The 20,987-nt window shown below is 37.9% G+C and overlaps 2 protein-coding genes across 2 annotated transcripts in view; one reads left to right on the top strand and one right to left on the bottom strand.

The window, feature by feature from the left end:
* CNTN3 (contactin 3) overlaps window positions 1-10,244 on the top strand; it is a 331,266-nt gene extending 321,022 nt beyond the window's left edge. The window contains 3 exon segments of the mRNA XM_036867699.1: window positions 5,686-5,798; window positions 6,425-6,593; window positions 8,335-10,244. Coding sequence (XP_036723594.1) covers window positions 5,686-5,798; window positions 6,425-6,593; window positions 8,335-8,435 — 383 coding nt within the window. The 3' untranslated portion in view covers window positions 8,436-10,244.
* A 4,323-nt stretch (window positions 10,245-14,567) lies between these two features.
* The window catches only part of LOC118904292 (AN1-type zinc finger protein 6-like), a 28,352-nt gene continuing 21,932 nt past the window's right edge, over window positions 14,568-20,987 (bottom strand). The window contains 3 exon segments of the mRNA XM_036870189.1: window positions 14,568-15,022; window positions 15,025-15,206; window positions 15,298-15,543. Of these exon segments, the coding sequence (XP_036726084.1) occupies window positions 14,568-15,022; window positions 15,025-15,206; window positions 15,298-15,543 (883 nt within the window).

The raw sequence follows: 20,987 nt of genomic DNA, 5'->3' as shown, positions 1-20,987 counted from the left end.
AATACAGGTGAGTTGTAAGTGGCCACATTGCTTCTAGTATATTAAGCCTTAAGTATATTAGGTAGATCTTGTCTGTGGTGGTACAAGCTTGCTGTTTGTTGGTGCACAAGGGTAAATCATTTTTATAGAGAGTTTGTGGAAGGAAGGAATTAATATTTGAAGTTTGACATTAGTAAGATAGAAAAGAAGGGCATTTAAGGCTTAATACGAGGTAACTAAAGGTTGGTAAGGATGGAAACCAAAAGTAGGGATGAAGATGCTAAAGGGAAGTTTGGATCATACAATAATCAAACTTTACTTTATTCATAATTTGCCCAGTGTTTTGCAATCTCCAGTCACTGAATGATCCTTGCAAGATTTTAGCCACATACTCAACAACCTGGATTATTATTTCCCTAATGTATTTACTTTAATACTTAAATATATTTATTTTAAAAGGCTTTGTATCATTGCTATAAACAGAACACGACTAATACTGTCTCCTTACAAGATAGTAGTTTTAATTTTCTTCCTATAAAAATGAAGCCGTTACTTAGAGAAAAGTTTATAACTTAAAACTACAATGAATAGCAAAAATAAACATAATTGATTTGCCAAAAATGTGTACCTAGAAATAAGTTTTGCAATGAGCTAACCAGAGTGTTGATGACTGTTATTAATAGAGTGATATTCTGTTCTTGATCACTTAGTTTAAGATGAATTATTTACTGTAAATATATCCTTAGTTCAGAGTCAGTTTGAATTATGACTGTGTTTTTTGGGGTGTTTACCAGACATCTGTGTGCTACTGAAAGCATCTGAGTTATTTATGTTTGTGTAATGCCCTATTTTCTGTGTCATTATTTAGAACCTAATTTTAATCTATGTATTGTGTGTAAAGTAGATTACCACTGATGTACCAATATTGGCCTCATCCAAAAGAATTATATCTATGAATCAAGACTTGCATATGATAGGTTTTTTTTTCCCCTAACATGAAAATATGTAAATATTTACAATTAAAAATGTTATCCACCTAAAACCATCGTATTTGTACAAGTACTGGTCTCTGGGAACCACTAATGTGGTCCACGGTTAGAAGTCAGAGAACATCCTTATCTCTGTGCTCACTGTACTCAGGAGAATCCCCGACACATGCGAAATGCTTATTAAGTACGTAGTGACTGAAAAGGAATTCCAGATAGAAACATTGTTCCCCAAGGTGTGTGTCATTCACCCGGGCTGCCGAGCTGGAATTAGCCTTCCTTCTTATTACCACCACCCATATGACCTCCATCATCATGACCTATTCACAAATTCCAGGTCTGTTCCATCCCTCCGACTCTGCTGTCATCACTTGCATATGGAGCTTTATTATCTTTTACACAAAGTGCTGCAGTGCACTCCCTACAGAGCTCCCACCAAGATTCTCCTTCTTCTCCGTCTGTCCCCACGAAGATCTATGAAAGCACAGACCTGATGGCATCACAGATCTGATCCTTCTTCAGTGCCCTGCCAATTGCCTGCCCCAGAAAATTCCTTTTCTAGTTCCTTTGGCCTTCTAGACTCTTCAGCATGTGGCTTCTACCGGTCTCTGCAACTGCCTTTGCAGTTCCTTCCCATCATCCCTACCCGTAACCCATCAGCAGTGAGCTCCCTACGGCACTATGCTAGTTCCTGCCTCTGTGCCTTGGCGTGTGTCATCCCTCTGCCTGGGATACCACCCCCCAACCTCTACATGTGAAACTCACATTCATCTTTCAAAATCTACTCGAGATGTTGTCACCCCTTTATGCATTTTTCCCTGAACCCTTAAAACATAAATATTTAGTAACTAAATCATTTAAGTATTGAATGAATACACTAGTTGTTTTGCTGCCTTTCTTATTCTGTTCTTTCTTTGTGTTTTGTGCCTTATCGTCTTAGCCTCAATATGATCAACCATATTCAAGCTCTCAAGCTGATGGTCAGTGTTAATGTCCCAGTTTTGTCTTTGTGAAATGTATGCATTTACTCGGATGTGTCTTGGAGGACTTTCAAAACCATGGAGCTAGAAAATTCATTGTAGATTCCGATGTGCCACATTTGAGAACTGTGACCAGCCAGATGTTACCCCGCTGACACCATGGTGAATTGCTGCTGATGCTTGTTCTGAATCTTTCCCCATTCAGCATTACTTTGTCACTGCATGAATCATTCCTTAGGGACACATAGGGAGTAGATCAAACTTATTTTTTGATAACACTAGGAAAGTGTTTTCTTAATCCTTGGGTTGTGTTTCTTGCATTAAAATAGCAGTCAGTTACATACAAAATCTAATTTGATATCTACCTTTAACAAGACATTAGGCTAGTGAATAAAAACTAGCATATGGGCCTATCGATGTCAGAGACCATGTAGGACATTTTCTCTGCAAGGAACTTACGAGTTAGTAGGAAAATTGGATAATAAACATAAAACCACAATTAAATGTAAAATGTACCTTTGCTGAAGATGATGAAGAAAGGGAACCTGGTGTGAGAAAAGAGGCCCCATTGTACGTTTAGTCTGAGAAGTCAGGAAAAGCAGTCCTAGGAAAGTGAAAATTGAGTATATTTTGAGATGAACATGTTTAATATTCATTTTTACGTCATTGACAAATCATTTGTCAATGATTCAAGAGTTAAATAAAGTCACAGATAGTTACCACAACGTAATAGGGGAAGCATAGACTTTGGAATTAACCAGAACTGGTTTGAATCCACATGATACCTCTTACCAGCTGTGCATCTTAGCAAGTTCTTTGCTTTTAATTTTTAATTGTGATAAAAATACGCATGACCTAAAATTTCCATCTTACCTACTTTTAAATGTACAGTTCCTTAGTGTTGGGCTTGGTTATTTTGCAGCCGATCTCCAGAACTCTTTTCACCTTACAAAACTGAAACTCTGTACCCATGAAACAGCATCTCCCATTGTCCCCTCCCCAACCCCTGGCACCCACCATTCTACGTTCTGTCTCTATGGATTGACTACTCTGGCTACCTTATATATGTGGAATCCTACAGAATTTGTCTTTTTTGTGACTGGCTTATTTCACTTTGCATAATTTCCTCAAGGTTCATCCAGGTTGTTGCATGTGTCAGAATTTCCTTCCTATTTAAGGCTGAATAGTATTCCTTTGTATGGCTGTACCACATTTTGATTATTCACCTGTTGATGGACACTTGGGTTGATTCAACCTTTTGTCTGCTGTGAATGATGCTGCTATAAACATGAATGTACAATCTTCTTTTTAAACTTTCTGGGTCCAGATTACCCATGTAGCAAAACAGGCTTTATTATAATGCAGTGTAATGAGGATTAAGTAAATTATATAAAACCACATTCTACCTTGCCTAACATATTATAGGTTTTAATAGGCATTAGTTGCTAACAATAATAGGATTTTAAATTTGGAAGGAAAGTTTATCTGATCTAGGATTTTCCAGAAGATGTTATTCTTCTTTTTTTTTAATATTAATAGTCTTTTATTTATTTATTTATTTATTTATTTATTTATTTATTTATTTTTGGCTGTGTTGGGTCTTCGTTTCTGTGCGAGGGTTTTCTCTAGTTGCGGCTAGTGGGGGCCACTGTTCATCGCGGTGCGCGGGCCTCTCACTATCGCGGCCTCTCTTGTTGCGGAGCACAGGCTCCAGTCGCGCAGGCTCAGTAGTTGTGGCTCACGGGCCTAGTTGCTCCGCGGCATGTGGGATCTTCCCAGACCAGGGCTCGAACCCGTGTCCCCTGCACTGGCAGGCAGATTCTCAACCGCTGTGCCACCAGGGAAGCCCAGAAGATGTTATTCTTACCAGTAGCGATACAAAATGATTTCAGAATAGTCCACAAGTATTTTTGAAAATTTAATAATGCTTCATTTATTATATAGAGTACCATAGGAATGTAACTAGCAAACCAAGGCTCATGACTGTGTGAATATTAGTGTTTAGGACAAGGCTAAAGTTGATGTTTAAGTCAAGTTCATTTTTTTAAAAATAACAAAAATGATGAAAACGGGGCGTGACTATCTGATGCTTGGAAACACCGATATGGAAAATAAGAGTAATGAGACCCAGAACAAAGCTTTTATTTTTCTCCCCGTTCCCATTTCCTGTTTTTTTTTTTTTCTTTTTGTCCATTCAAAAAATATTCAGTTCAGGCTGAGCTCTTCATCTGTCTTGGGACTCACACAAAATAAGCCCAGGTTTTAAACTTGCAGTTAAGTTTTTTGCAAGACTGGTGTTGGAATAAGTGATTCAACCAAAATCACTTCAAGTTTTCTATAATCTACGAGCACACATCTCTTGGCAGGACACACCATGCTGAAGTATGTTATCTGAGCTGCCTCAAATGGAACCCGCCCTTTTATGGTGCCGCCAGGCCACAGGAAGTCACAGACTTTGGGAAACTGTTCTAACAATCGAGCATTCATAGCATTTGGATGGAGCCCTGCAAAACACAGTCATTAGTATTTCAACCCTAAGTAACTGCCATATATATGTTCTGTTATCTAAGCATTGCAGCTTAAGAGTGCTCTGAGCTGACCTAAACTCATGGTTAATACCAGATCACAAATTTTAAAGGCAATGTAGAACTGTGTTAAAGAGCAGACAGTAAGCTAAAAAATCTGCAGGGAATACAATCTTGTTTGGCGTCATTGGTCACATGAATGTACCTGAGCCCTCTTCCCATCTGTAAGTCCAGCCCTCTCTCCCTCATGGCATGAGTCAGTGATGTTGAGAAATTTCTCAGCATAGCCAGTCTTTTATATCATTTTCCCATGACAAATTCAGTTAACCAAATCACATTCTATGGCTAAATCCACAAGTACAACATATTTCAACACTGTTTTGGGCAATTGTGATGTGGTTGCCAAACGGATAATTTTATGTTTGTTGTTTTGTGATTGACAAGAAACAGAATTTTCAGTGTGCTATGTTGCTCTTGACAAATGCTATCAAACCGCCTTCCCCCGGCATCTAGTGTTCATGAGAGGGAGCTGAATTATGAATCCAAGTTTTTAAACCTCAGAGAGTTTCATTAATTATCTAATGGAGCTCTCATTAACGTTTCATTGTTTTGCCTTATTTTTCTCAAAAATTGATTTAAACTTGGAAAACGAAGGTAAAATAACAGACTCTGTGCTGCAGTTTTTCATGTGTATAGCTATTACTTCTTGGGAATAAATCTAAGTAATCCTTATTTTTGATTGCCTCCCATTTTGCTCATCTCAACATACATGGCTGGCTTAAAAATCATCCACACTTCATTTCCTGCAACTTTAATCTGCTCAGTTGGCAGTTTCTCTCAGCCTCTGGATGTGTCAAACGGGACACACTGCCTGCCTTTCCTGACCCATCACAAGCTTCCCTCTAGTGGTGGATAGAAGAATTTCTTTATCTCCACTATCAACAAGTTTTCCAGGAGACCATGGCAACAAGTGAGAAATGCCCTAAAGTATATGATGAATATGATAAAACAAATTGTCTCACAATGTTATGGAAATGCCTTTGTAAAAGGAAATTTAGCTACTCTGTTATTTTCTCTGATTCTTCCTATACACTATGTGTTACCAAAGAGATTCTGCTCTCCTTTGGCTGCCTCCTGTGACTGTCATTTATCTGTTCTATGTAAAATATCACTCCATGCTCAAATCTATTTTAATTTCTCATTTTGCATTTCAAGCCCCCAGTCAGCCACCAGGAAATGTTGTTTGGAATGCTACAGACACGAAAGTGTTACTTAATTGGGAGCAAGTGAAAGCCATGGAGAATGAATCAGAAGTAACAGGATATAAAGTAAGTTGTATCATTTGCAGTGCTTTCTTTTCCTACTTCTGGCAGTACTTTTCAAAGGAAGCTAGATTTGAACAGTTTTTCTAAATGTGGATGGTGTGATCTTTATAAACTACTTTTGACATACAGATGTCAAGCTGTTTATGAAAAGGGTATTTTTCCAAAACATCTGATTTCTTAAATATAAATTTAAGTGACATATTTCTGCTCACGTGGGAGTTTTAGACCAAATGTTGATAAGTTGTTAATTATGTTAGTTTCCTATTTCTGATGCTCACCCATGTACTACTTAAAAAACAACTAATAGCATTGGCTCTGATTCTTTGGTCTCCTGTTCAAGATCTATACAGTAGGACCTTGCCCCCATCTCTCCATCCTCACAAATACCCAACCAGCTGAACTTTTCATAGAAGAAGTTTTTTCTTCCCCACGTCCTTCATTTTGAGCACCTGACATTTCTACCATGTGCTGATCCCTAGTCTAAGGTGACAGAGCTATGAATGCAGCCTGTATTTTAGTGGGTATGTAAAACAAACAATATAAATGAAGTAACATCAGAGTAATAAGTTTATGAAAAAAATAAAAGAGGGCACTATAAAAAAATCAATGTGTTTGTTCATGCATTTTAGGTTTTCTATAGGACTAGCAGTCAAAATAATGTGCAAGTGCTAAACACAAACAAAACTTCAGCTGAACTTTTGCTGCCCATTAAAGAGGACTACATTATTGAAGTTAAGGCCACAACGGATGGCGGGGATGGGACCAGTAGCGAACAGATCAGGATTCCAAGAATAACCAGTAAGTTGGTCGAAGTCAACATCTCCTGAATTCGCGGCATCAGTTATGAGCCCCCAAGAGAGAGTCAATCAGTGCCTCCCTCTCCACTCCTTTTTTTCCTGCCATTTCTTTCATCTGAATGCTGAGAAGGTCTTGGAATATGAGAGATGAGGGCAGGAGGAATTCGTCACGAGTGGTGCAAAATAAGAATGATAAGAACAGAATAACAGAAAAGACATTGAGAAATATTTAACAAATTTTATTAATTTATTTTTTTCTCATTCTGAGCTATGCATAAATTTGCCTTTGGATTGCCATAAAACAGAATTCCTTAAGCATTTCTCAAGGGCAATGTTGAACCCACAGAGTGTTTTTAAGATCTTTAATATTCCAGTTGTTTGCCTCTGAGAAATTATAGATGAATCTTATCAGTTCTTTACCAAGTAGAAAATTTAGCATTGTTAAATTAAGGTCAGAACCCACTTGGCCAAACCAAAAGACACTTTAAAAAAAAAATTCTTAGTTTCTGATTTCAGTGGAGTTTCATACTTGCTCGTCTTTTCAAAATCCAAATGAAGCCTATTGTATTATAGAAATTGTATTTTTAGAGTTCAGGGAAACAGACTTTTCATACGTATTTTACCAGTGACAGTGTTAGAAGAAATTTTATCTTTTAAATCTCAAGGGTGGAGTTTTGTGGCCTCAATTTAAGCACTGCAGAAGCCATGCTATTCTGCGGTTCTTAGTGACCTAAATTACTTTGCTCCCTGTTTCTTTTCATTGAGGTTGGCCTAATCTATAATCTTGGGCATTCAAGATTAAAACCCTTATTTGTAATCTTGGAAAACAAAATGAGGGACATCCTTAGCAAGTAAAGAGAAAGGGAGATGTGGAAAGTTGGAGGAATTTTATCTCTTCATGAAATCATAAAGACTGCAATACTTAGACCAAAACAAACAAGTAACTAAATGAAGAAAATGGGAAATATTTATCTCAGAACTGAGTTCTGCAACATAAAAATATGTAAAAACCATTTAGGACTACAGACATTTTAAAAACTGTATGTGCTTCAATAGAGCAAAACCAGGAATTAATTTAAGCTTATTATTATTATTATTTAGGTTTTTAATTAAGACCTGCTATCTTGTTCCTAAGATAGATCAAGGTTCAGAGGTAAAATTACCATATGGCCCAAGTGGAGCTGTTAAAAGGAATAGGTTCTGTGCTTTTGCAGGAACAGATAGATTTTATTAGCATTTGAGGGATGCTGAGTCAAGAGTAGCCTTTCCCTCTGACATCTGCCTTCTTGTTGAGTTTGCATAGATTGGTGCAGAAAAAGGCCAACTATAGGAAAATGGAGCTTTTATTGATTGCTTTTTTAAGATGATATTTTATATTATGCATAATAACTTATCAAAAAATGTACAGAAGAGAAACAAACATATTTCCTAACCCTTCTCCAATGAAGCTTGCTTTAATTAAACCATTGAATTATCTCAAAATTGTCTGTAATGGAGTATAATTGTTTTCAAAATGATTAAGTTGTTTTTCCACTTTCAATTAAAGCTAAATAATACTAGATGAACAAAGCCCAGAATCCTTTAAGAAAACTTAAGTATATAAGAGTGTTTATAGATACTCTTGGCAAATAATATATGCTACATTGTTAAATAACATGAAGGCTAATGTTAACTTGTGGTAGTAAGTTAGTTACTTAAATTGATACAGTCCTTATTAATGAGCTGTTTATCATCTTTGACAGATATGGATGCAAGAGGTTGTACATCAGCCATCTCCAATGCCCACCCTGTGTCAAGTTATATCTCTACAGCACTGTTCTTTATTGTAAACACCCTGTGGTGATAGTCACTTTTTTTTTTATTATTTATTGGAAAGTTCATTGGTTACAAAAAAAGTGCTTTCACGAAATGCAGTGATTATGCATGTTTTTTTCCAACTCTGTATTTTTAACTTTCTACATAGGTAAAATATGAATATAATAATAAAAAAAAAACCCAGTAAATCCTTTTAGGGGAATCTGAAATGCCTTAATATTTACTTGATATACCAAAGGAATTTACATATTACATACATCCGATTTTTGATAGAGACATTCTTATGATTTTAAGCACTGCCTGTGGATAAAGACTCACATGCTTCCATGTATACACACCCACGTGCAGACACATACTTTTGTGGGTTTGGTTTTGTTTTTTTTTTAATGTAGAAAAACTCATTTACTCCAAATGCTTTGCTTCCATTGTAACAGCACTGTTTGGAAGACATAATTAGTGTTATCTGGAAATGCTCATTTGAAATACTCAAGGGTGAAAGATACATTTTAAAAATTACCCCGTTGGGCAGAGGGTGCATGTAATTCAAAAGAATGTTGGAGATGCTACAGTAGACTTTGGAAGAGTGCTGTTTCGTCTGGGTATACTGCTGCGTGGTTGTGAGATTCTTTACAAATCACTGCTCTCTCTACTTCTCAAGCACTCACCCTTAAAATGTGGAGATAATAATACCCATCTTTTCTGCCTCTCCCCCATGCTTTGTTAGCCCTAATGCACTAGGCCTGTGCAAAATATTAGTATGAATTTATTTAATCATATTGAAGTCCTAAGGACCAGCCAGCCACATTTTTTAAGTTTGCGCTCCATTCTAGGTAATGCTTTCTTTTTCATTCCATGATATTATAAAACTGAAATGATCACATTTTGTCCTCTCTCAAAAGGTTTAAAAAGTGAAATAAAGTAAAAAGAGATTGTTTCCTTCACACCTAAGAACAAGCTTTCAGGTTTTATTAAAACATGGTGGAGAAAATAAGGAACAACCTGAATCTTAACCCAAATATTAAACAAAATTTACGTGATCATTCATTTCCAATCTCCGATTCCATCAAGGGACCCTCTCTTTTTTGGAGGGTGGAGATGGTTTTTAATGAAATCCAACCGTTTATGAGAGTGAGTCTGGCAGGCTTTTTAGTTCCTGAGCTAAATTTGTAATAGAACCATGGCCATGCCGCTGACTTTGATATGTATGACTCAGTCTCTCAATACATGGTGTTCAAAGGATTGTCAAAGACATGACTTCATAGCAGTATGTAAAAAATATATGAAAATCAGCAGATTGAGTGTTACACATTGCAAAATCAATTTTTTACCTCTTTCCTGTCCATTTCACATTTTGCAGGAACTTGTTCTTTGCAAGGATATCTGAATTTGAAACCAACAGATATCAAAAGAGAATACATATTAGCAAAATTCTGATATTACCATAGAGTGTTACTTTACATTTAGAGATCACATTTAAGATAAAGTCATTATACACAAAGAAGAAAAATATTTATAACTTTTCTCTTCAAGGTCTGTATATACTGTATATATCTAGAAAAATTCTGAATGATGAGTAGATTTCATATGACCATTGTTATTTCGGGTCAAAAAGTGGAGAAACACTTTCTCCAAAACCTGTATTTTATGCTACATGTAATGGAGTTGTACCTTTTTATTATTTGGTAATTCCTATAATATGTTCCTATACTTTTCATTTTCAAGGCAATTACTCTATTGTTTCATGGTGTTTCTAGAAATATATCTCCATGAGATATGTACTTTGTTTCATATTGAAAAGTATAAAATTTACCTTTAAATTCCTGTGTGTGTATCCTATGGTTATCTGTATGTATTATTTTTTATTATTCTAATAAAATTTATAAAAATCAAATGCCCATGGATGATTAATTGTGGTATGGTCAGAAAGAACATTTTAAGGGGGAAATAGGTGCACACCATAATAGTTATGCTGATGCTATCATTTCTTATATTCAGCCTACTTTTAGTCTTTCCATCTTTTAATCTTCTATTTTTTTATACCCTAATGACTGAGTAAAATCAGCAGTTTGAGACAATGCCCTCTCTATTAAAGGGATTTCAGCTCTGGGGAGACGGGAGGAAAGAGAAGCAGAAAATTCACTTTCTAGAATTATGGTATCTAGTTTCTTCTGACTTCTTCTTCAGTTAATGTGGCTACTCCCACTTTTCTGACAAATATCTTCTTAAGATTAATATCAACTTATCAACTCTTTCATTGACTTTCTCCTTGGTATCTGTGTTAGAGACTTGCTTCTAAACAATCCTTGCGGTATGATATATTCTAAATGTTTGAAAATGTATACTAGAAAAAGATTAGTTTTCAATTAGTAAAGAGTGTTAAAAGTTATTGTTGATGTAAGGAAAATTAGAGCTAAAATAATAATCATTTTCTTACATGAAAATTCAAAGATATATTTAGAAGTAGGAGAATTGAGAAAAGTATGTGTAGGGGTTGTACCACGGTATGAAGGTGTGTGTTCGTGTGTGTGTGTGTTCATGTGTGTGTGTGTTCGTGTGTGTGTGTGTGTGTGTGCACGGGTATGTGTGTGTGGGTGACTGTAAATTTAAGTCTAGTTGTACTAGGTGCATTAGTGTACCCTAATAAAGGGCAAAGAGCTGGGGAATATGCAGAAACAGATTATACCACCAGAACCAGTCCTGATGTCCTCTCCCCCGAAGCCAGGGCTGTTTGACACGGCACAGTCAGGTCAGCAGTGAGTCATACTGCCTTGATCTGAATTGCCTCCTCACCAGTTAGTGGCCCTGTGATTTTGTACTAGTTCTATAACTTCGCTAAGCCTCCATTTCCCTGTCTGCAGAATGGGACTATGGTGGTATTATCCTCATAGAGTTGTCAGATCTTCAGTGACTACTAAACTCCTCTGCGCTGAAGTTTCCTCTTTTATGAAAATGGAGGTTATTGGTGCTACCCACTCAGAGGGCTGGGAGTTAGGAAACAAGGTGATGTGTGAGTGCTTAGAGCCATGCTCTTAGCATTCTTCTTCCCATCAATAGGTAACTATATGACACTGGAAGACAGAAGACATCGTTCGTAGGTGGCTTTGTTGTATACGTTTAGAGCTCTCCTTTGATCTCATTCCACTGAGAAGAAAGGTATATGATTCCAGGAGTTCCTAGAAGAGAGGGTAAAGTGATTCTAGTATCAGATTAATTTTTCATTGGTAATGTAATACTGATCCTATTAAACTACGTATCTTCACTCTCCATGTGCCAGGCTCTGAGTTAAGCACTGTACCTTTGCTAAATTCATGTTTACAACAGTCTTCTTAGTTAGGTACTATTATCAAGCCCATTATACAGATGAGGAAACTAAGGGTCAGGAAGATTAAGGACATTGTACTAGGTCATTCTAGCAAGGGCATAGTAAAACGGGAGTCTAACCCAGGTAATCTGGCTGTAACCCCTGAGTCTGAGGCATGAAGAGGTTTTTAATCCCTTTCAAAATCAGATCCATTAGATTTAGAGATTCTGAATAAGCATCTCTAATGTCAATTTGTAGTATAATTTGTTCTGCCCTCTATTATTGATCATAATTCAAATTGGAGAACTGAACACCTGGGAAGACTTCTTTTGGCTATCGTAAATTTTGATATTCTCTAATTCTTACATGGAAGGCTATCCAAGCTAAAATTGACCAAGCGTAAGTATTCTTTAAGTAAAAATTATAAAAATATCTGTTTTTTAAAAATAATTTTTAGGTTTTATGTTTAATTTTCTTCACACATTTTTTTTAAAAAATTGAAGATGGTTTGTTGATTTTCATTAATATTACCGTTTTCAATGAAAACCTAACAGTATAATTCAATTAAATAAAGAAAAGTGATTAGAATGTTACAAGTTCTTATTTTTCAATGAAAATCACCCCTGTCGTTTCATGTTCTTATAACTCCATCTTTTTTTAAATTTAAAGTTAATCTTAATTGGGTTCATTTTTTTCTGAAGTATTTTACCCTTTTTAAAAATGAAAATTGTGCTGATACTCATTATCATTTGGAATCACTTCAGTAAATATTGGAGGTAAAATCACCACAGCAGCAATTACAAATTTAGCAATTAGTAAGTTGTACCATTCTTTTGAAAGAAAATATGTAAACAGAGAGGACTATGATTGATTTAAATGGTTAGGTGTTTCTGCTGTTATTTTTATTTGAACCCTGTGCCCTAATTTAACATGTCTTGCTTTACATGTAGGTGATAATTACCTCTTGAACTTGCACTCAGAATAAATGCCCTGATACAGAAAGTTGTAAGAAAGGGTGCTTCTGTTATTTGTCAGCATTCATTCTTATTCTTTACTCTTATTCTGCCTGCTGAAATTATCTTATAGCCTGATGATTCTACCTTGGTCATTAATACTGTGGGGAAGAGAAAGAATTAGATCCTGCAAAATTGGATGTTACCTGGGAAAACTCAGAAAAAAACAGAGACAAATGATAAGAACAGCAAATGAGAATTATTTTACCATCGGACAGTAAAATGGGACAGACTAATATAAATGACAATGCTAATGTAAAATGTCTATCGAGACTGGCTAATGAGGAAGTGAAGGGTCCATCCAGTGTGATTGGTGTATTGGCCTTCCCAAAGCATCCAGACAAGAATGGCTGCCCTTCCAAGACTAAATTTCAAGATCACATATGGAAATGCTCACTGGGATCATAAACTGTGGCACAGTAAGTACACTCATTGTGTGTAGCTCATATTTATCTGTTCAGTACCTAACTGTTGAGTGAAATCAGGGAATTAATCACCATTTTGTCTTAACCCTCCCCTATTTTGCTTGCTTAATTTTTCCTCCTGTGCGACCCCTGAAGATATTAAGATATGATGATTAGGAGACTAAGAGGTATTTTAATATGTGTTTGAAATAATGATAAGCAGTAGATCATCTGTGTTGGGAAAGTTGACCAAATTGGGATGAAACAGTATAGCATAGTGGTTAAGAGCATTTGTTCCCAGTCATAGATCTGAGTTGGAACCCTAGCAATGTCCCTAAATAACTGTGTGATCTTGGACAAGCAGGCTAATCTTTCTAAGACACAATGCTTATCTCTAAAAAGACACCAATGGAAGGAAGGACCTGCCTTGGAGGATTGTCATGGTAAGAGGACATGATCTAATCATAGAAAGCTTTTTATCATAGTTTGGCTAATGGGTACTCAGTCAGAAAGTCTAATAAGTTAATAATAATAATATGATTATTGGGGTTTTTTGTTTTGTTTTTACAAGGGAACATTATGGTTTTCCTTTTTATTTAATCAAAGAATGGTGGATAAACATAAATACAGCACAGTTACTTCAGATCATTCTTCATATTGTATACACACAGACCAATGAACGTAATCTGAAAGAAAGCTGCAGTCAGCAATGAAATGCATACAGCTTTTCCTTCCCTCGCTCAAAAAAAGTTAAAAACACACAAACTTAGAATCTCATCAGCACACACTCTCCTGTGACAAATGATTCAGACATAAATAGTGGGTGCAAAGAAACTATATGCTAACATAGGTATAACCTTTGTTAATGAAAAACAGAAGCGGCCATAATGATTAAGATACATTCGGTTACTGATAACTAGTTATACCCTAAGGGGCATTATCAAAAGAGAAGTCGTGCTGCAGAGAAAAGCTACATATACATACACAATGAGAAGAGAGATAGTGCTGCAGAGAAAAGCTATATATACATACACAGTGAGAAGAGAAGTCGTGCTGCAGAGAAAAGCTATATATACATTCACAATGAGAAAATAAACTGCAAGATTAACGCATGCATGTTTAATACTGGAAAAATCACAGCCCTCCAAAATTTCTCCACATTTGTTATAAAAGCCCTCTGCACTCAACTAAAATTAAAATGATCTTAAAAGGATAATACTTGTAAAGTTTACTTAAGTCTTTCCAGCCACAGAAACTGCAATGTAAATAAATGTTCAGAGTCATTTTCAAAACAGAAACAAAAATCTGTTCTCCTGATGACATGCATGATCAAAAGGTCTATACAAGATACATTGCTCTACATTCCCAATGACTAGGAAAAAAAACCTCAAGTCCATTTTTAGTTTGCAGATGGTCAAAGGATTTTGTATTCCAGCAGGAGTTCAAATCTTCTGGATCTTTTCACCAACAACTACTGGATTTTCTTTTCTAATTTTCTCAGCAGCATCAGCTTTGTAATTGTAAGAGCACTTGTGTACATCTGAGTAACGGTGTACACCACAGTAAACATTTCCACACCAGCATTCAAACCCAGTAAGTCCCACTTTCTTCCTGCACACGAAACAGCGATTCTTTTTTTGTCTTGGTTTTTCAGGAGGCTTGCTTCGCTCTTCAGATGTCTGCTGTGCGGTTTCTGATCCTGAAGCTCGCAGGTCTTCTGCTTCAGGTATTGCTTTGTTCACAGATGTGCTGTCCACTTGGGAAGATGCTACAGATTCTGATAAGAGTGACTGATTTGATACAGGGCTTGGCTGCATAGATGAAGATGTAGAGTCTAACGCCAACTGAGCTTCTGGGACACTGCCATCTGTGCCCTGAACTGGTAAAGACTCAGACTACTGACAGAAGGTGCAGGTGGGCTTATTCTACCATTACTACTATTCTGTCTCTGAAGATGTTCTTTATAACGTACTGAGCACATGCCATTTGTACGAGGGTTTCCATAAAATCCGCAGCCAGTGGAACAAAGTATAGGCACTTGGCTGTGATTAGTTTCTTGAGCTACGTTCCTCTGTTGTGCACTCCGATAAAAGTACAGGGACTTTGGATTAGGGTTCCTCCTGCACTGAGGATGCTTTGTAGTCCTCTGTATAGCAGTCCGCACTTCCCTACGTCAGGTTGTCTTTGCTGCTGTTGCTTGGGCTGGCGGCGGCTCTCTCCGCCTGGTGCGCTGCCCGCCGCCGCCGGTCGCCGCCCGTGAATGAGGACAGGTGAGGCCACTGGACTCCTGCTCGCTCGGGCCCGGCCGCCGCCGCCAGCCCCTCCGCCTGCTGTTTATTAAACTTTCCTGTTTGGTTGTTCGGCCTGTGCCGCGACCGCGGGGGAGAGCTCCGGGATTGGCCGGCTCCTGGCGCTGACCTGATTATTGGGTTTTAAATGCTCAATTATTCTTCAAGAGTTACTTGTAAAATACACAGGATGACAGTATTAAACCTCAAAGGGTAGTTCGTTAATTCATCCAGAGTTTCAGATACTGGTCTTGGGACAAGACGTCTCGTCTCCAGGAGGTTACATGCAAGTTAGAAAGCAAAGGAAAGGACTACAGAGTAATTTGAGGATGAGAAGGATATTGTAGAATATATGCTCAAGTAGCTGTGAGAACTAAGGTAATGTTTATAGAGCTTTTAGCAAAATACTGGGCACATGTCAGGCACTCAGCCTCTGCTGGTTGCAACCCTTATTCTCTCAAAACAAGATCCAAATGGCGGAGAGCTCAAAATGTTGCCACAATCAAAGCCAGTAATACTATTCAGAGGATGTTATTCAGAAAGATGTTAAATCTCAGACTAAAAGCTTTACTGCTTCTGCATTAATCAATAAGGCCTATTCATGACCTCATACTTGTTCCTCATGAATTATGGTAATTAAGTGAAAACAGGGTCCCTTGGCCTGGCAGAGCTCGTTTGGCTACAGAGAAGGTTCTAGATGTTAGACTGAAGAACATGAGGGGCTGAGAGTTTTGTTTTTTTTTTAAATGAACACTGCCGTATGTTAGAGTGATTCTTTTTTTTTTTTTTAATTTTTATTTATTTATTTATTTATTTATTTATTTATGGCTGTGTTGGGTCTTCGTTTCTGTGCGAGGGCTTTCTCTAGTTGCGGCAAGCGGGGGCCACTCTTCATCGCGGTGCGCGGGCCTCTCACTGTCGCGGCCTCTCTTGTTGCGGAGCACAGGCTCCAGACGCGCAGGCTCAGTAGTTGTGGCTCACGGGCCTAGTTGCTCCGTGGCATGTGGGATTTTCCCAGACCAAGGCTCGAACCCGTGTCCCCTGCATTGGCAGGCAGATTCTCAACCACTGCGCCACCAGGGAAGCCCGGGCTGAGAGTTTTTAGAGAGCCTTGGGAGAGGGAAATGTGTTGAGGAGAAGGAAATCATGGGACTGTCATACAGAGTGAAGTAAGTCAGAAAGAGAAAAACAAATACCGTATGCTAACACATATATATGGACTCAAAAAAAAAAAAATGGTTCTGAAGAACCTAGGGGCAGGACAGGAATAAAGACGCAGATGTAGAGAATGGACTTGAGGACACGGGGAGGGGGAAGGGTAAGCTGGGATGAAGTGAGAGAGTGGCATGGACATATATACACTGCCAGATGTAAAAGAGATAGCTAGTGGGAAGCAGCTGCATAGCACAGGGAGATCAGCTCAGTGCTTTGTGACCACCTAGAGGGGTGAGATAGGAAGGGTGGGAGGGAGACGCAAGAGGGAGGGGATATGGGGATATATGTATATGTATAGTTGATTATCTTTGTTATACAGCAGAAACTAACACAACACTGTAAAGCAATTATACTCCAATAAAGAAGAAAAAAAAAAAAGAAAAAGGGAAATCATGGGAAGAGTGTCCAGAAGCCGCATTTTGAGAACAGTACTTAGTTTAGTGTTCTTACCTATAGTGGGTTACCTTCATCTGCCAGGACCACTGCCCGTGAGTGACAAAGTCCTGCTGGTCCTGGAAGTGCCAAAGGAGATTTCTTTGGTTACTGCTACCATGTGAAAAAAAAAAGCTTTCTTACTTGAGAAATTAAGCACATTTGTCTAAATTTGCAACACCTGACTAGGCCCTTTCTGTAGGAAAGAAAGCCATTCTCTCCTTGAGTTTTCCCGCTTCTATTAAGAGCAGATGCTAAGGAATGCAGAATGGGGGGGGGGGGGGAATTTCTAGTTGCCTCCTGCCATAGCTCGGGAGATTCATTATGTAGCAATGAAATGATCTCAAAGAGAGAGAAAACGATAAATCTAGGCCAAGATTTCAGCTTAAAGAAAAGGCAAGGGGGAGAGTAAGCGCTAGATTTATTTTCCAATGTAATGCTAATTGAAAACATTTCACTTATGTTCAGGGACATTCACCTTTCACTGAAAGGTCGTTCAGTACCTTCAAAGAGAGGTTTCTTCAAAACGGCACGTACCCATACTTCTAGCCAGAGACTTAAGTTCTGTGGAGAGCTTTCTGCTGACAGCCTTGTGTTGTTGAAAAGGCAGCTAGTGGCTACAGGTGTTGTGAAAGTAGATGAGCCCCAGCTGCTCAGGAGAGAAGTGGGGACGCGGAATGCTCCTAGGCAACTGGAAGGGACTTGCAGCGGACGGTGGCTTGCCTGGGGGAAGAGCTTCCAGGTCTAAGCAACAAGCTGGTGGAAAGAAATGATGAAAGCTGTGAGCGGAGCATTCAGGCTTGGTAGGTACACTTTAATTGTATTTTAGAAGGGATGGTAGAGGAGGATTTGGGGAAAGATGGCGATGGTGTGCTTTGGAATCAGATAGCCTGTAATGCCTGAATCTGTCTCTCCCTTGCTTGGGGCTTTTGAGCAAAGTGCCTGAGCGCTCTAAATCCCTTTCCTCACCCATAAAACGGAGGTGGGGTATGCCTGCCTCTAGTGTGTGATAAATAAATGAAATAATACACAGAATGGGGTTATCGCTTTACGTGAGGAAGGAAGCCCTCAACTCTCCGAACTTAGAACCAATTTCAACTTTTCTCCCATCTCACATATTTCAGGAATGAGAAGGTTAGCGCTAATTTTTCTTAATACTTGAAATTTCATTCTGTTTATCGTTTTCATTGACCCCATGTGTAGACTTGCTTATTGCTCGAGGTGAAAACTGACACAGAAAACGCCATATTGAAAGGAGACGCCCACCGTTTTTTTCTTGGGCTTAAAGGGAGATCAAAGAGGAAAAGTAGCCTTCTTTACTGGTTCAGAACAATTTCCCAAAATGGTCATATGTAAAGAATTTTAGGTTCCTGCATCCTTAAGTGTTCAATTTCAATTATTTTCCTTGAAACTAAATGGTATTTTTAAGAGAAAAAAATTGCATCAAAAATACTGTTTTCTCCCTCTTCTCAGATAGCATATTCCCATCTGAGTGTTCTAGTTGTTTTAAAGCCTTTCTATACAGTTAAAGGAAAAACTTGACTCTTAGATACCTTCGCATTTTTATGCGTAAAACATGCATGACATCCTGGAATACCTTCAGGCTCATTCTTATTTATGACATGTTTTTGAGAATTTGAGTAAGACTCTAACATGAAAACAGAGTTTAATCATGACGTTGTGATTTTTAAGGCGAAAAGTACCTTAATTAAACATATTGATCTGGATATTTTTTTTTCTTGGACAAATGTGAGATCACTTGTCACTTAATAAAAGAGTAGTCACTTTTCCAACAGCAGAAAAATCCCAGGAAGCTTTTCAGCCACTAAACTTGAGATAGAAAACCTTTGAGTGCCTTCCTATCAGCATCTACTACAGATTCTTTTCTTGGCTCTTCCTTGAAAATCCTGTGTTTCCTAGGCTGAGATAGACCCTGTGCACAGCTGTTTGTGATTTATAGATGATCTTGGTGGTTAGGAATACCAGCAAGTCCCACAATTTTCTGTATTAGGACATCAGAGGTTACTATCTACATGCTGCTGCCATGGCAGAGCATGGAGTATGCATGGAAATAACTTATCCTGAGAATTATCTTTAAGTAAAGCTTAATAGAAGCAGGAGGAGTTTGTATTCAGGTCTTCTTTCTGTATTAGAGGTTTTCAAACCACAGTATCAGAAGTGGGTTCCTGCCCAGCTGTCTTGAATCAGAGTCTCTCAGGATAAGGCAAGGAATCCACGGACTTTTGTCTAATGAGCTGATTAAAATGAACCATAAGATTTGGTATCCAATGTTCTAAAGTACACATGAGTAAAAAATATCTGAGGCAGGACAAAAACATTTCTTAATAAGACAATGTGTAAAGTAAAATCAGACATCATGATTAAGATCTATGAAAGAATGAATCTGATTAAAGCACAGCCTTTTGGCCTTAAGAATTTATAAACTGTGAGATTTACATCAAAATGCTTTCTTAGTAGTATAAGAAGGATATTCACTGTTGTCTGTGAAAGAAAAAAAATGTTAACAACAATTAAAATGTCCACAGAAGGAGAAAAATACGATATGATAAATAGATGCTGTGGGTTAGTGTGCAGTACTTAAAAAGAAATCTGCAAGTAAAAATATGCAAGATGGGTTGTTGCTTCATAACCTCCTCAGGAACTTCCTGGGTATAAAAGGAAACAGCCCCCGCTCCTGACCCCCAGTAAGCAGAGGGCAGGAGAGACCAAAGAAAAAGGCAGACCCTTCCAGATTGCTAGGTGGCAGGTTTAATAAGCAAGAGAGCTTACTTAGAAGAAGGCTTGTCTTGGGTGGCTGCAAGACGAGTAGATCTCCATACTCACCAGCCAAAGGTGAACTGTTTATATAGAGCCCCTAACTGCGTTTAGTAACATACCCAGTCCTATTTCAGGGCTGTTTCCTTGGTGCAGTTTCTAGGAGCAAGGAACACAAGCTGAACACACATCCCAAGACAGTGGAGGTGGGATGGCAAGCTTCCAATGGCCTGGGTCCAGCCTGTAGTTCAACTGACAGTCAAGTCTTCTTGATTACCTCCTCCCACACAGGCTTTTGGGTGTTACAGGCAAATATAAGATGAAAAAATGGTTCTAATTATGTGAAAATTTAAATGATATTTTTCATGGATATACATTCATGTATAAAACCATAGGTCTGGAAGAGAATGCACTAAATCAGTAATAGTGGTTACTTCCGGAATGAAGTGGCAGTATTGAGATTAGGAGTTGTGGTCAAAGATATATTTAGCCTTATCCATGCTATTTCTGTTAAAATATTCACCTTAATTAAAATAATGTGTTGCATATTTTATAATTTGCTTAGGTATATATAAAAAACAAAGTGGCATAACTGTTGTAAAGTTATGGCAAACAAACAAGCCTCATGGGGTATAACTATAAAGCATCTTATTTTTGTCTTATCACCTTGTTTTATGTTTTTTTCCAGTTTTATTGAGATATAATTGATGTATAGTACTGTGTAAGTTTAAGGTGTACAGCATAACGATTTGACTTACGTATATCATGAAATGATGACTGCAAGTTTCGTTAACATTCATTATCTCATAGAGATACAAAAAATATATAAAATATTTTTTTCTTACAGTGAGCACTCAGGATTTTCTCTCTTAACATTCATATACATCGTATGGCATTGTTAACTGTTGCCATCATGTTGTATATTCCAACTCAGGAAGGCAGGCTGGACGACTTGTCCTTCAGATAGTTCTGTGTGGGAAACATGTTACCGAACTAAACTTGGGTCCGCTCGCCCTCATGTGGTAAAGCTAATCTACTAACACAGGGTTGTGGTGAAGGAAAGTGCAGCGTTTATTACAGGTGCCATACAAGGAGTCCAGGCACCTCATGCTCTAAAAACCCAAAACCTGCAGTGGATTTCAGGGAAGCATT

Source organism: Balaenoptera musculus, chromosome 11 (assembly GCF_009873245.2).
Source record: "Balaenoptera musculus isolate JJ_BM4_2016_0621 chromosome 11, mBalMus1.pri.v3, whole genome shotgun sequence".
In the NCBI taxonomy this organism is placed as follows: Eukaryota; Metazoa; Chordata; class Mammalia; order Artiodactyla; family Balaenopteridae; genus Balaenoptera; species Balaenoptera musculus.
The sequence above is the reverse complement of the archived record's forward strand: the minus strand, read 5'-3'. Positions and strand labels throughout refer to the sequence as shown.